Genomic DNA, 12,500 nt, shown 5'->3' on the forward strand with positions numbered 1-12,500 from the left:
AACTTGTTTGAACATGTTGCTACCATGAATTACCATGTTACCAGAAAGTTTGACCATATTGCTAACATGAATTAGCTTCTTACTAGCATGCTTTAACATGTTGCTAGCATGATTTAACATACTGCTAACATGAATTAACATGTTATCATGTTTCAACTTTGCTTTACATGTTGGTAGCATGTTGTAGCACATTGATATCATGAATAAGCATGTTGCTAGCATGAGTTATATATATTTTAGCATGTTGACATTATGATGAAAACTGAAATGGGATTTTTTTTTTTTTTTTTTTGGTAAAATGCACTCCAATAATCTTGCAGAAACTTAAAATACATTTTTTTACAGTGTAGCAACTGGTACATTTAAAGAAGAAGGGAATGGCACATTTGAGCAGTGTGAGATCAGATGATGAATGTGAACCGGGGATCCATCAGATTACATAACGGAATATAATTAATGCTGTTATATAAGTGTTCGGCTGGAAAACTGAATAGAGACTTTTTGTTGAACATTTAAATGCATCTACAGTGCAAACAAAACGCATTTGGACAAAAATTTCCATCAATTAAAGCTTACATTTGTGGTAAAGATGCCCGTTCTGTGTTTGTTTGTGCAAGATGTTAATGCGACTACCTGTGAGACTTCACACATCACGCATTGAGATTTCACTGAGACTTCAATCCATAAAGAAAGTCACATTAGTGCATAGAAATTCCTGAAGCTTCTACTTGCTATATTTCACATCTAATGGAATGAGTTTAAACGGGTGGATGCGGAGAAACGCTGCCAAACACACAGTCTGGATTCCTTTCAAACGCCCTCCTTTAGTTCGTTTCTTTCCACTCACTATTGGTTAAAAGTCTCATGTAAAATAATCTCCTGATTAATCAGATAAACTGCATTCAATGAGCTTCTCCCTGCGGACTGAAATATAAACCACTAGACAAATGTACCGCAGAAAAACAAGTGAGCTGAATTTAAATGTGTACAATATGTGTATTTCAAGCCTATAGCGGTCAATGCACGCGCGCTGATATAAGTATTGCAAGATAAAATCAGAAACATTTTTCCCAACAATTTAATCTTAATATTTTCCATTGTTTTTTACCGTCCCCTCTCCATTCTTCAGAACATCTTAGGAGCAGATTTTCTCAGAACTGTTTGTCTCTTCATTTAAAGCCTTAAAATTCCCCCTGTAGTCAATCATTTTATCCCTTAAAACTCATATTTGATCACCAAAATTACATATTTAAGCGATTTTTCCCTTGAAAAAATAAATAAATCTTTATGCCTTAAAATAGTTTGAATGTAACTCGACACCCTTGCCTCATTTAGTATTCGCAGTTTTATGAATATGCAAATGAGCATAGGGGCACGTCAGATAACGTTCACTAAGTAAACTTCCGGCTTCTGAACTGGTTGCAGTTCCACTCTGGGTCCATATGAGGGCGCTCACAGGACGAGTGCAGAATGACTGGAGGTCTATGGAGATATACCCCTCAAAATCCACTTTTCTCAGGATATAATTTTTTGTCTGGTAATTTGAATGTTGTATTCGAAAGATGCAAGGAAATTACTCATTGCTGAGTGTTAGATTTTTTAGAGTCACTTATTTGCTTTAAAAATTCTTTTAAAATGTCAATGACGTCATACACATCGTTCCACCAGAGATACTGCTTTACGGCAATCCTTCAGTCACTTTGGTGCTTTCGCGATCTGCACTTTCTTTTCTCTCGAGGCATCGACAACACAGCAGACACAGGTAAATACAGGCGCTAGAAGAGTTTTTTGTTTTGTTGTTTTAAAAGACCACGCCGAAAATACACACACATTCTGGTCCCGCTTCGGATGCCACGATGCCATCAAGCGGTATCTCTGGTCGTAATCAGTCCTTCACTGACCAATCAGCGTTCATTAGCAGAGTGCTAGCGGGTAATGGGCAACAACAACTCAACCTGTAAGAAATCGAAAGGTCATAAGTACTCGTTCATTCAACTTTCGATCTATAACCCATGTTGAACTTGCAAAACCTACAATCAAACCTGAAATTTCTCAACGGCAATCGGGTGAAAGAGACTAATTTAGCGTCTAGCTCCATAGACTCCCATTCATTTTGCACTCGGACGATCTTCCCCAGTGGAACTCTGGTGGAACTACAACCAAAATTCGGTAAAATAGGACTTAAAAGGCAGTGACCAGGCTCTCCGTAGACGGGCTCTGGGCACGTTCAAGCTCAACCCGTTGGCAAGGTTTTGCTACTTTGAACAACATATGACGTCACTTCCCTCCGTCTCGTTCACTCGGATGTACGTCATTGCTTACGTTGAACTGAACGTTCTGAACTGGAACGGGCTAAACCCTTGATCACTTACAATCCACTATGGGGTTGATTTATTATTTATTTTTTTCCATTACGAAATTGTTTAATGCAGCATTCTATATTGTGTATATGTGTGTTTGAGTTGTTTAAATAAAAAAAAAAAATATATCAGACTTGTTTGTGGTGCGGTAAATTAAACGCAATATGCGGTGACGTCACAATCGTGTTGCATTGTGGTATATGGAGCTGCCTGAAGTGTACATATGAAGTAGACTCACTCCCTCTGTCAAAGTCGAGGGAGCGAGGGTCTGTCCATATAAACTTCCCTCGTCCACTTTACGAAGTGGAACGCACTTCAAAATGGCGGCAGGGATTTAGTGCTTAGGGAAGTTCGCAAGTGCGCGTCTAAAGTGGACTGGAACGCAGCCACGGTGTGCAATGGGGTTTGAGATGCGTTCTCTCTTGTTTGGTGGGTGTGTCAAAAATGTCCACCTAATCAGCAGCAACGTGTATATAAACCACGCGGTAACATCGAGTGTATTTTGCAGTATTAAACACGTATTTATACCGATTTCATCAGGCTACGAAAATTCTTCCTTCTCAGCTGCCGTAGCTGCAACTCTTGCGTCATCAGAACAGGGTGTTCAACAAACCACCGTTTCCGTTTAAAAAACGTTTTGCAACTTTTTGTCTGCTCAGAGATCCACTCGTTGACGATCACACGTTGATCTGATTGGTTACAAGGTCGTTTGTGACGTCAGAAACACCAGCGATTTCAAAGCGTGTTTTTGAGACTGTCTTTGGTTCACTGCAGTTTTAAGGATAAAAAATACTCAGCAATGCTGTCGACTTATGAATTTACACATGATTTGTCTTAAAGCATATTAAAAACACCACATAGACATATATACACCATTAAAAGCTGGATTTTCACCAAATGGGGACTTCAAAAACATTAAAGATTCTGCCAAATGCATAAATGTAAATGAGGCTCATTTGTTTCTTCTCTAGATGACGTCGGCAACGCCCACTTCTTCTCATGGCCCCGCCCCTCAGAAAGTCTGCCACTCCCAGACTCAGACAGATGTTCTGAAGCCTCTGCTCGGAGGGGCGGGGCCTGGGAGTCAGGTGACGCGTAGGAGGCGGGTCTTATCCAAGGATGGGCGGAGCAATGTGCGCATTGAGCACGCGAGTGGGCGTGGTGCTCTATACCTGCGTGACCCCTGGACGACCTTTGTGGACATGCAGTGGAGGTACAAACTGGTTCTGTTCAGCGCCACGTTTGTGGGCACCTGGTTCGCCTTCGGACTGCTGTGGTACTTGCTGGCTTTGGTGCACGGAGACCTGCTCGGTAAGAGTTCATTATACAATTAAAGTGGTGGTTGATTATGATTTCACTTTTTTAACTTTAGTTAGTGTGTAATGTTTCTGTTTGAGCATAAAAAAAAACATCTGCAAAGTTACGACACTCAACGTTCAAAGCAAAGGGAGATATCTCTTACAGAAATGGCTTTTTAAGGACTACAAAAAATGGCTGGTAGGCACTACAATAAGCTTCTTCATGGGTTAGTGACATCACTAAGCCTAAAATTTACATAAACCCCGCCCCCAGAAACGATTTATAGATTATCATGACAGAATATGCTAATCAATGACGAGGAGACAGTTAACTCCACATCAGCTACATAAATTCATCAACTACCCAGCAAACAAATTTAGGTTCTGGGAACGTTAGTTTTTGGTTCCCAGAACGTTCCTAGAACTTTCCCTTAACGTTAGAGGAACGTTCCCGGAACGTTTTCCTTACGTTATAAAAATGGAACCTAAAAATAACCTACATGGAACGTTCCTATAACGTTCTTGTTTGGTTCCCAAAAAAATAACCTCATGGGACCATTCGGGAACGTTAGGGGAACGTTCTGTGTTTGCTGGGTAACCATTCAGAAATGTCCTGTTGCTTCTTCTTGAATCTCTCCATCATTGTCCGACTTCGGTTTGAACATAAAAGGCTAAAAGTTTTTGAAATGTTCAGTGTGTGTCTGTGTGAGGTAATTGAAGCTGCTAACACACACACACACACACACACACACACACACACACACACACACACACACACACACACACACACACACACACACACACACACACACACACACACACACACACACACACACACACACACACACAGGAGTTGTTGTAGCTCCGCCCTCTATGCCGGGAACAGCAGCTCATTTGCATTTAAAGGGACAAACACAAAAACAGTGCGTTTTTGCTCACACGCAAAAAGTGGCAATTTTAACATGCTATAAAAATATCTATGGGGTATTTTGAGCTGAAACTTCACATACACACTCTGGGGACATCAGAGACTTATTTTACATCTTGTGAAAAGGGCAATATAGGAGCCCATTAAATGCATAACAAACTGACAAGTAAACACACAAATTAAAAAAATACATTGATCCAAATGCCAGAGAAAAACAGATATGTCTTCATGGAGGTTTTAACGTCAGAAGAAAGCCTAATGTGTTCGGGCAAATTATTCCACAGACGTGGAGCAAAAACAGAGAAGGCAAAAGAAAATTTGTAATATATTGAGGAGTCAGATCATTATACACGTATAATTAAACCTTAAATTAATGTAGGCGGTATAAAGAGGACTGAGCCACACCTAAGTACAGTGTGTTACAGTAACCCAACCTAGTGAAACCAAAGCATGATTCACTGTCTCAAAATCCTTCACTGATAAAAACGCTTTCAATTTTGAAATGGATCTGACATGATAAAAGCCACTCTTCATGATTTGTTTATCAAATTTTTTCACTCCAAAATTACTAGCATGAGAATTCACAGATAAAAGACCCAGATTGTTATTTATCTGTATAATAGATGCTGAAGGCCCAAAAACTAGAGTTTCTGTACTAGGTTTAGTTAGCGGCATCTTAATTCTGGAATCATTAAATCAGAAACATTAGTAGCAGGGATACAACCACATGCTGCCTTCCACAAGCAACAACTTCTGATGTAAACAGGGAACTTCAGAACATTCTTATGAAACATAAGACTGCAAATCGACTCATCATTCATGTGGGAAAGAATGATATTCATAAAGAGCAGTCGGAACTCCTTAAGAAGGATTTCAATGAACTTTTTGAAACACTTAAAAGACTGAAAGTTCAGACATTCATCAGTGGACCACTCCCAGCAAGAGGAACAAACAGGTTTTCACGGTTGCTTGGGCTTAATACATGGCTGCAAAAAAACCTGCAATATAAAAGGAGTGAACTTCATTGACAACTTCAATCTTTACTGGAGTCAGAGGCAACTGTTTCAACAAAATGGCCACCACCCAAACAAACTTGGTTCAAGAGTGCTACAGGACAATATCTACTTCTCCCTCCGTCATCCTTCTGCAGTGTGTGCCAATCCCCTCAACCTGAATGGCACACACACACCTGGATACAGTATGAATGACCACAGGACTTCACGTCAGCACCTGAATGGACATGCGGTTGACACATCGCACAAGGACAATGATAACACCACTCAGCCACAACAACCTCTGCTCACGGACACAATCTCAGCTGAGCCCTGCCCACAGAGCTCACCACAGACAGACTGTGACTTACTAGCACTGCTCCAAGATTCAGCACCCAAGGACGACTTTCTGGAAAACAGCCAAGGAAACCAGGACAGCATATCACAGCCGCCGATAACACCAGAGCAACAGCCCCTCTCACCAGACACGTTATCCCTCTCTCCAGCATCTCCACTTCTGTGCTTCTCAGAGAAAATGGAACAACTGGTGTATGCTGGAACCAGACTATCCCACTCTTTTGCTGCGAGCCCCCAGATACCAACCAAAAAACGGCAGGCCCCACAACCACCAAAGCCTGCGGGCCCAGCTCGCCCTCCCCCTCCCCCTGTGAGAGCTCTTCGGCCTCTGCCAAAGCGCCAGGGCCCACACCCTCCTCCAGCGGCTCGAGGTGATCCAAAAACAACTGATACCAGCTCTCAGTGATATGTGTCGAGTCCCCGCTATGATAACAATAACTTTTCCAAATGTTTACAGAACAAGCGGGAACCCAGTGTGCCTGTATCTTTCTCTATTGCTGTTCGATTACATGATAGAAAGTCTAAGGCCTTCAAAAGCCGTACAGCAAACCCATCTAATCTGGTGCCTATTACACGCCAAACTAAGATTGCTGTGGGGAGAAAAAGTAAGACGGTTAAGTTAGCACTTTTAAACATCCGCTCACTTAAAAACAAATCACTTCTAGTCAACAACTTAATAACCACATACAACCTGGATTTTATGTTGCTAAATGAAACTTGGCTTGAAGACAGCTGCAGTGCAACAGTCCTCAATGAAACAGCCCCTCCTAACTTTACTTTTATGAGTGTCTGCAGAGCTGTCAGAAGAAGTGGGGGTTTAGCTGCTCTTTTTAGAGATGTCTACGAATGTAAGCAAATATCATTTGGGAATTACCCGTCTTTCGAATATCTGGGTATTGTGTTAAAAGGTGCTCCACGCATTTTACTTATCATTGTTTACAGGCCTCCAAAAAACTCTACAGCCTTTGCTGATGACTTTACAGAACTGTTATCGAAAATTTCCTCAGAGTTTGACTGTTTTATCATTGCTGGAGATTTTAACATTCACATAGATAATGCAGAAAACAATATGGCAAAAGAAATCAAAACTGTTTTAAAAACTTTTGATCTGACTCAGCATGTACATGGAGCCACACATAATCGTGGACACACTCTAGATTTACTTATCAGTAAGGGTCTAAACATCTCATCGATTGTTATTAAGGATGTAGCACTGTCTGATCATTTCTGTATTTTCTTTGATATATTGATCTCTCCTGCCATTGAAGCTAGATCTGGGTCTGTCAAGAAGAGATGCTTAAATGAGAACACTAGTGTAGTATTTATGAAGGCTATATCTTTAACACCAAGCATATCTGCTGACTCTGTTGATTTTCTCCTTGATTCTTTTAACTCGAAAGTTAAAAGTGTAATTGATGATATTGCTCCTGTGAAAGTCAAGAAGAAGAATGGCAGACAAAAAGCACCTTGGAGAAACTCAACAGCAGTGCAAAATATGAAAAGACAATGCAGAAAAGCAGAGCGCATGTGGCGGAAGACAAAACTTGTAGTCCATTATAACATCTACAAAGACAGCATCCATGCTTTCAATAAGGAACTAGGCAAAGCTAGAAAGACTTTCTTCTCGAATATTATAAACAGCAATATAAACAACACACGCACTCTTTTTGCTACTGTAGAGAGACTGACAAACCCCCCAAGCCAGATTCCCAGTGAAATTCCCTCAGAGAGCAAGTGCAGTGAGTTTGCTTCTTTCTTCTCTGAGAAAATCAATAATATCAGAAAGGTGATCAGCTCATCCTTGAGTTGCGCTGGTGTCAGGCAGATCAGACAACAGCCTGAGAAAGTAGTCACTATGTCTAATTTCAAAGAAATTGATGGTAACATTTTGGAAGAAACCGTACAGCACCTTAAAACATCAACCTGCGCCCTTGACACACTTCCCACATCTTTTTTTCAAAAATGTGTTACACAGCTTAGAAGCAGATCTCCTAGAAGTGGTAAATGCCTCACTTCTCTCTGGGTGTTTTCCGAACTCCCTGAAAACTGCTGTTGTCAAGCCCCTCCTGAAAAAGAGCAATCTGGATAAGACCATATTAAACAACTATAGACCGATATCAAATCTTCCTTTCATAGGCAAGATCATCGAAAAAGTTGTCTTCAATCAGCTGAACAAATTCTTAAGCTCAAATGGACACTTTGACAATTTTCAATCTGGTTTCCGACCGCACCACAGCACAGAGACAGCACTCATAAAGATAATAAACGTTATTCGCTTAAATAATGATACAAGCAAATTATCAGTGCTGGTACTACTCGACCTCAGTGCTGCATTTGACACTGTCGATCACAACATACTTCTTGACAGGCTGGAAAACTGGGTCGGGTTTTCTGGGACAGTCCTAAAATGGTTCAGGTCATACTTAGGAGGCAGAGGTTATTATGTGAGTATAGGAGACCATAAGTCTGAGTGGACACCCATGACATGCGGAGTCCCTCAAGGCTCAATTCTCGCCACTCCTATTCAACCTGTACATGCTCCCAATGAGCCAAATAATGAGAAATAACCAAATCGCTTACCACAGCTATGCAGACGATACACAGCTCTACTTATCCCTATCGCCTAACGATTACAGCCCCATTGACTCCCTTTGCCAATGCATTGATGAAGTAAACAATTGGATGTGCCAAAACGTCAGTTAAACAAAGACAAAACTGAAGTCATTGCGTTTGGAAACAAAGATGAAGTTCTCAAGGTGAACGCATACCTTCAGTCTAGGGGTCAAACAACTAAAAAACAAGTCAGGAATCTGGGTGTGTCTCTAGAGTCAGACCTTAGTTTCAGTAGTCATGTCAAAGCAATAACTAAATCAGCATACTATCACCTGAAAAATACTGCAAGAATTAGATGTTTTGTTTCCAGTCAAGACTTAGAGAAACTTGTGCATGCTTTCATCACCAGCAGGGTGGATTATTGTAATGGACTTCTCACTGGCCTTCCCAAAAACACCATAAGACAGTTGCAGCTCATACAGAACGCTGAGCAGAACCAGAACATATGATCACATCACACCAGTCCTCAGGGCTTTACACTGGCTGCCAGTTACATTTAGGATTGATTTTAAAGTATTATTACTGGTATATAAATCATTCAATGGCCTAGGACCTCAATACATTGCAGATATGCTCACTGAATATAAACCCAACAGATCACTCAGATCATTAGGATCACATCGGCTAGAAATACCAAGGGTTCACTCTAAGCATGGCGAGTCTGCTTTTAGCTACTATGCCAGCCGCAGCTGGAACCAGCTTCCAGAAGAGATCAGATGTGCTCCTACAGTAGTCACATTCAAATCCAAACTCAAAACACATCTGTTTAACTGTGCATTTAATGAATGAGCACTGTGCCACTGTTCGTCCGACTTTATGTTTTTAATTATTCTGATTTCTTTTGATTATTTCTGTATTTTATCTTTTTCAAAGGGAGGTAAAACTTGATATCATCCACATTTAAATGATAAGGACCTGATTCCCTAATCCCTATCTTTGGGAATTATTTGCTTACGAAAAATCTAATATAAAGGGAGCAAAAAAAAAACAAAAGCGGGCCCAAAACCGATCCCTGAGGTACACCACAAGTTAACGGTACTATAGAGTAAGAAAAATCTCCACCGAAAATGTTCTAATAGAAGATAAGATTTAAGCCGATGTAAATGCATTCATGCCACCTCTGAGCAACATTAAACAGTCTGTGTAAACACAACAAAATTACACTTCAGAAGCGCTTCTGTGCCACCTTTACCTGGCATACTCATAGAACATTATACATTTCTATCATTCAAATCATGTAAAATGTTAGGCGGAACCGGGAACACTTCCCATAAATCCTGATGTACTTGTTATATCATAAGAAGGATGGCATCTATGCTAATATTAGACTCTCTGTTTATCCCGAGGTTTACCGCAGTCCGCCGGATCCAGGCCGTATCAGGATATGATGAAGGACCTGCATCTGGACACGACGACAACGCATCCGGAAGTGTCACTAGTCAAATGTTATTAAAATGGTTCGAGGATACGCAGAGCGACTAAAAAATCATTATTATGCAGGCCTGACAAGTAATTTGGCGATGTCACTGTGTAGAGAACGACTATGCGCCTGCGCACATATATATTCAAACGCGCGTATCTATAGACTAAACACATGATATGCATGTGCACGCCGTCACCGTTTTCACAGATTCACTTTTTGAAGTTTACACTGAGATGATAACGTTTTAAAAATATGTCAAAACTTGCAACTTGGAACCTATTTCATGTTTGCGTTCTCGAGCGACAAACACTGTAATCGTGTAAATGAACGGCCAGAACGCATTAAAAGTTTCTGTATTCAGTAAAAACAGTGTGTGTTAGTGGCCGCTAAGTTAATAACTAATGATCTTTACAACGAAAGTGAATCAATCAAAATTAACTTTATCTGGACAATAACTTTATTCTAGATCTGCTGTAAAGCCTAAACAATCTCTGTTACTGTAATCTCCTATTATCACTGTAAAGCTGCTTTGAAACATCTATATTTTTCTTATTTGTATATGTCTTGTCAGCAGTGATACGAAAAGCCAGACATGGCTCCAACGAAACAGAACCTCTATTAAATCGAGGTGCTTGTGTCTTGCGTTTCTCCCTCTAGAGTTTGATCCTCCAGCAAACCACAGTGTGTGTGTGATGCAGATGCAGACGCTGACGGGGGCTTTTCTCTTCTCCCTGGAGACTCAGACCACCATCGGATACGGTTACCGGTGCATTACTGAAGACTGTCCGTCTGCAATCGTCCTGCTCATCATCCAGCTCCTCATCACCACCGCTATGGAGATCTTCATCACCGGAACGTTCCTTGCCAAGGTGCACAAACATTTACATGCCGTCCTGGAGTCAAAAACATGGTGATTTCATCAAGAACAACATGATCCTGTATCAAGATCCTGGAACAACATTCCAATCAACTAATCAGATTTGATTGACAAGTTTACATTTTATATCAAGTTTAGGCTTACATCAGCTGTGTTGGGGAAAGTTACTTTGAAAAGTAATGCATTACAGTATTGCATTACTCCCTTAAAAAGTAACTAAGTAATGCAATACTGTAATGCATTACTTTTCAAAGTAACTTTCTCCCAACACAGCTGATGTAAGCCTAAACTTGATATAAAATGTAAACTTGTCCATCAAATCTGATTAGTTGATTGGAATGTTGTTCCAGGATCAACAAAATAACTTAAAATAAAATGCATTACTTAGTTACTTTTTTAGAAAAGTCATGCGTTATATTACTTTTTTTTCACCTGGGCTGGCCTTGTTTTTTTTATTTTTTATTTAAAATAAAATTTATATTTTTGGGCAAATGTAAAGACCCTTTCACACCAAAAGTGAAATAATAAGGGTTGAAGGAAATGCAGATTCACTCCTGTACAGTAGAGGGCGCCGCACAATCAAACCTTTCAGCTTCAGAGAAAAAAGTTTAACACTTAAGCCCAATTTATACTTCTGCGTCGAACTTACGCCGTAGCTACGTCATAGGCTGTGTGTAACGCGCGTACCCTTCGGTGTACCCTGACGTGCACCTCCAAAAATGTAACAACGCGTCAATTCTACGCGGACGCAAGCGCTGTGATTGGTCTGCTAGAACCCCTCCCTCGGGTTTCACATGTTCCCTCTGCATGTGTAATTGCGCATCAACGCGGACAACGACGCAGAAGTATAAATGAAAACCAACGCGTAGTCTATAGCATAGAGGCTCCGGCGTAGGTCCGACGCAGAAGTATAAATCAGCCTTTACTTTACCAATAAAAACCAAAGAAATCTATAATCATTTTTGCTTATGGTTTAACTGAATCATCGAAGGTCAATAGCAAGTACATTGGTCGATGTAGTGAGATTAAATGCATTAAAAATGTATGTTTTATTTAACATATTTAGTTGTTGGAGGTTTCCATGGTTTTCTGATTCTGCATTTCACTGATTTTATTCATTTTAAAAAATATTGAATCTTTTTTTTTGTGCAAGCGAGATTAGTAAATACACACATCGTTTTTGGACAGATTTATATTATTTTCCTCACAATTAAGCAAAATGTGGGAAATGTTTTCGATTTGAATCCCATTTCTTGCATTTACATACATTTAGGGACTATGGTGACACAAAATACAGGAAAATAATTTAGTTGATTATAATGATAAATTCTGCAAAAAAAGACTAGTGGGCTACTAAACTATGTATAAGAAAAAGACGTTTTACTGTCTTTATTGTTTAATAGATCACCAAGACTTGAGACAATAATTTTATAAAGTCAAAAATGTTCACCATTAATGTTTTGAATGTAAATAAAATGTAAATAATTTAGGACTCAATTTTCACTGTAATGTAGAAACAACATAAAGACAGTAGCCTATATTTAAATAAATGTTTAATGGCATATTTTTTTTTATGAATGAAGGCCAGTATCACTGATATTAATATAGCTACTGATGTCTCGATGAAAACAAAAATTCCCCAAATTTTAAAA

The 12,500-nt window shown here is 39.9% G+C and overlaps 1 protein-coding gene across 3 annotated transcripts in view; it reads left to right on the forward strand.

Annotated features, from left to right (window-relative positions):
- The window catches only part of kcnj10b (potassium inwardly rectifying channel subfamily J member 10b), a 41,203-nt gene that overhangs the window by 4,459 nt on the left and 24,244 nt on the right, over positions 1–12,500 (forward strand). For all 3 annotated transcript variants that reach the window (XM_077222167.1, XM_077222168.1, XM_077222169.1), the window contains exons 2-3: positions 3,332–3,671; positions 10,629–10,840. In XM_077222167.1, the coding sequence (XP_077078282.1) occupies positions 3,332–3,671; positions 10,629–10,840 (552 nt within the window). The remainder of the gene's footprint in view (positions 1–3,331; positions 3,672–10,628; positions 10,841–12,500) is intronic.

The sequence above is a fragment of the Siphateles boraxobius genome, unplaced genomic scaffold (assembly GCF_051911475.1).
Source record: "Siphateles boraxobius isolate OS27281-9 unplaced genomic scaffold, OSU_SipBor_1 86, whole genome shotgun sequence".
NCBI classification, from domain to species: Eukaryota; Metazoa; Chordata; class Actinopteri; order Cypriniformes; family Leuciscidae; genus Siphateles; species Siphateles boraxobius.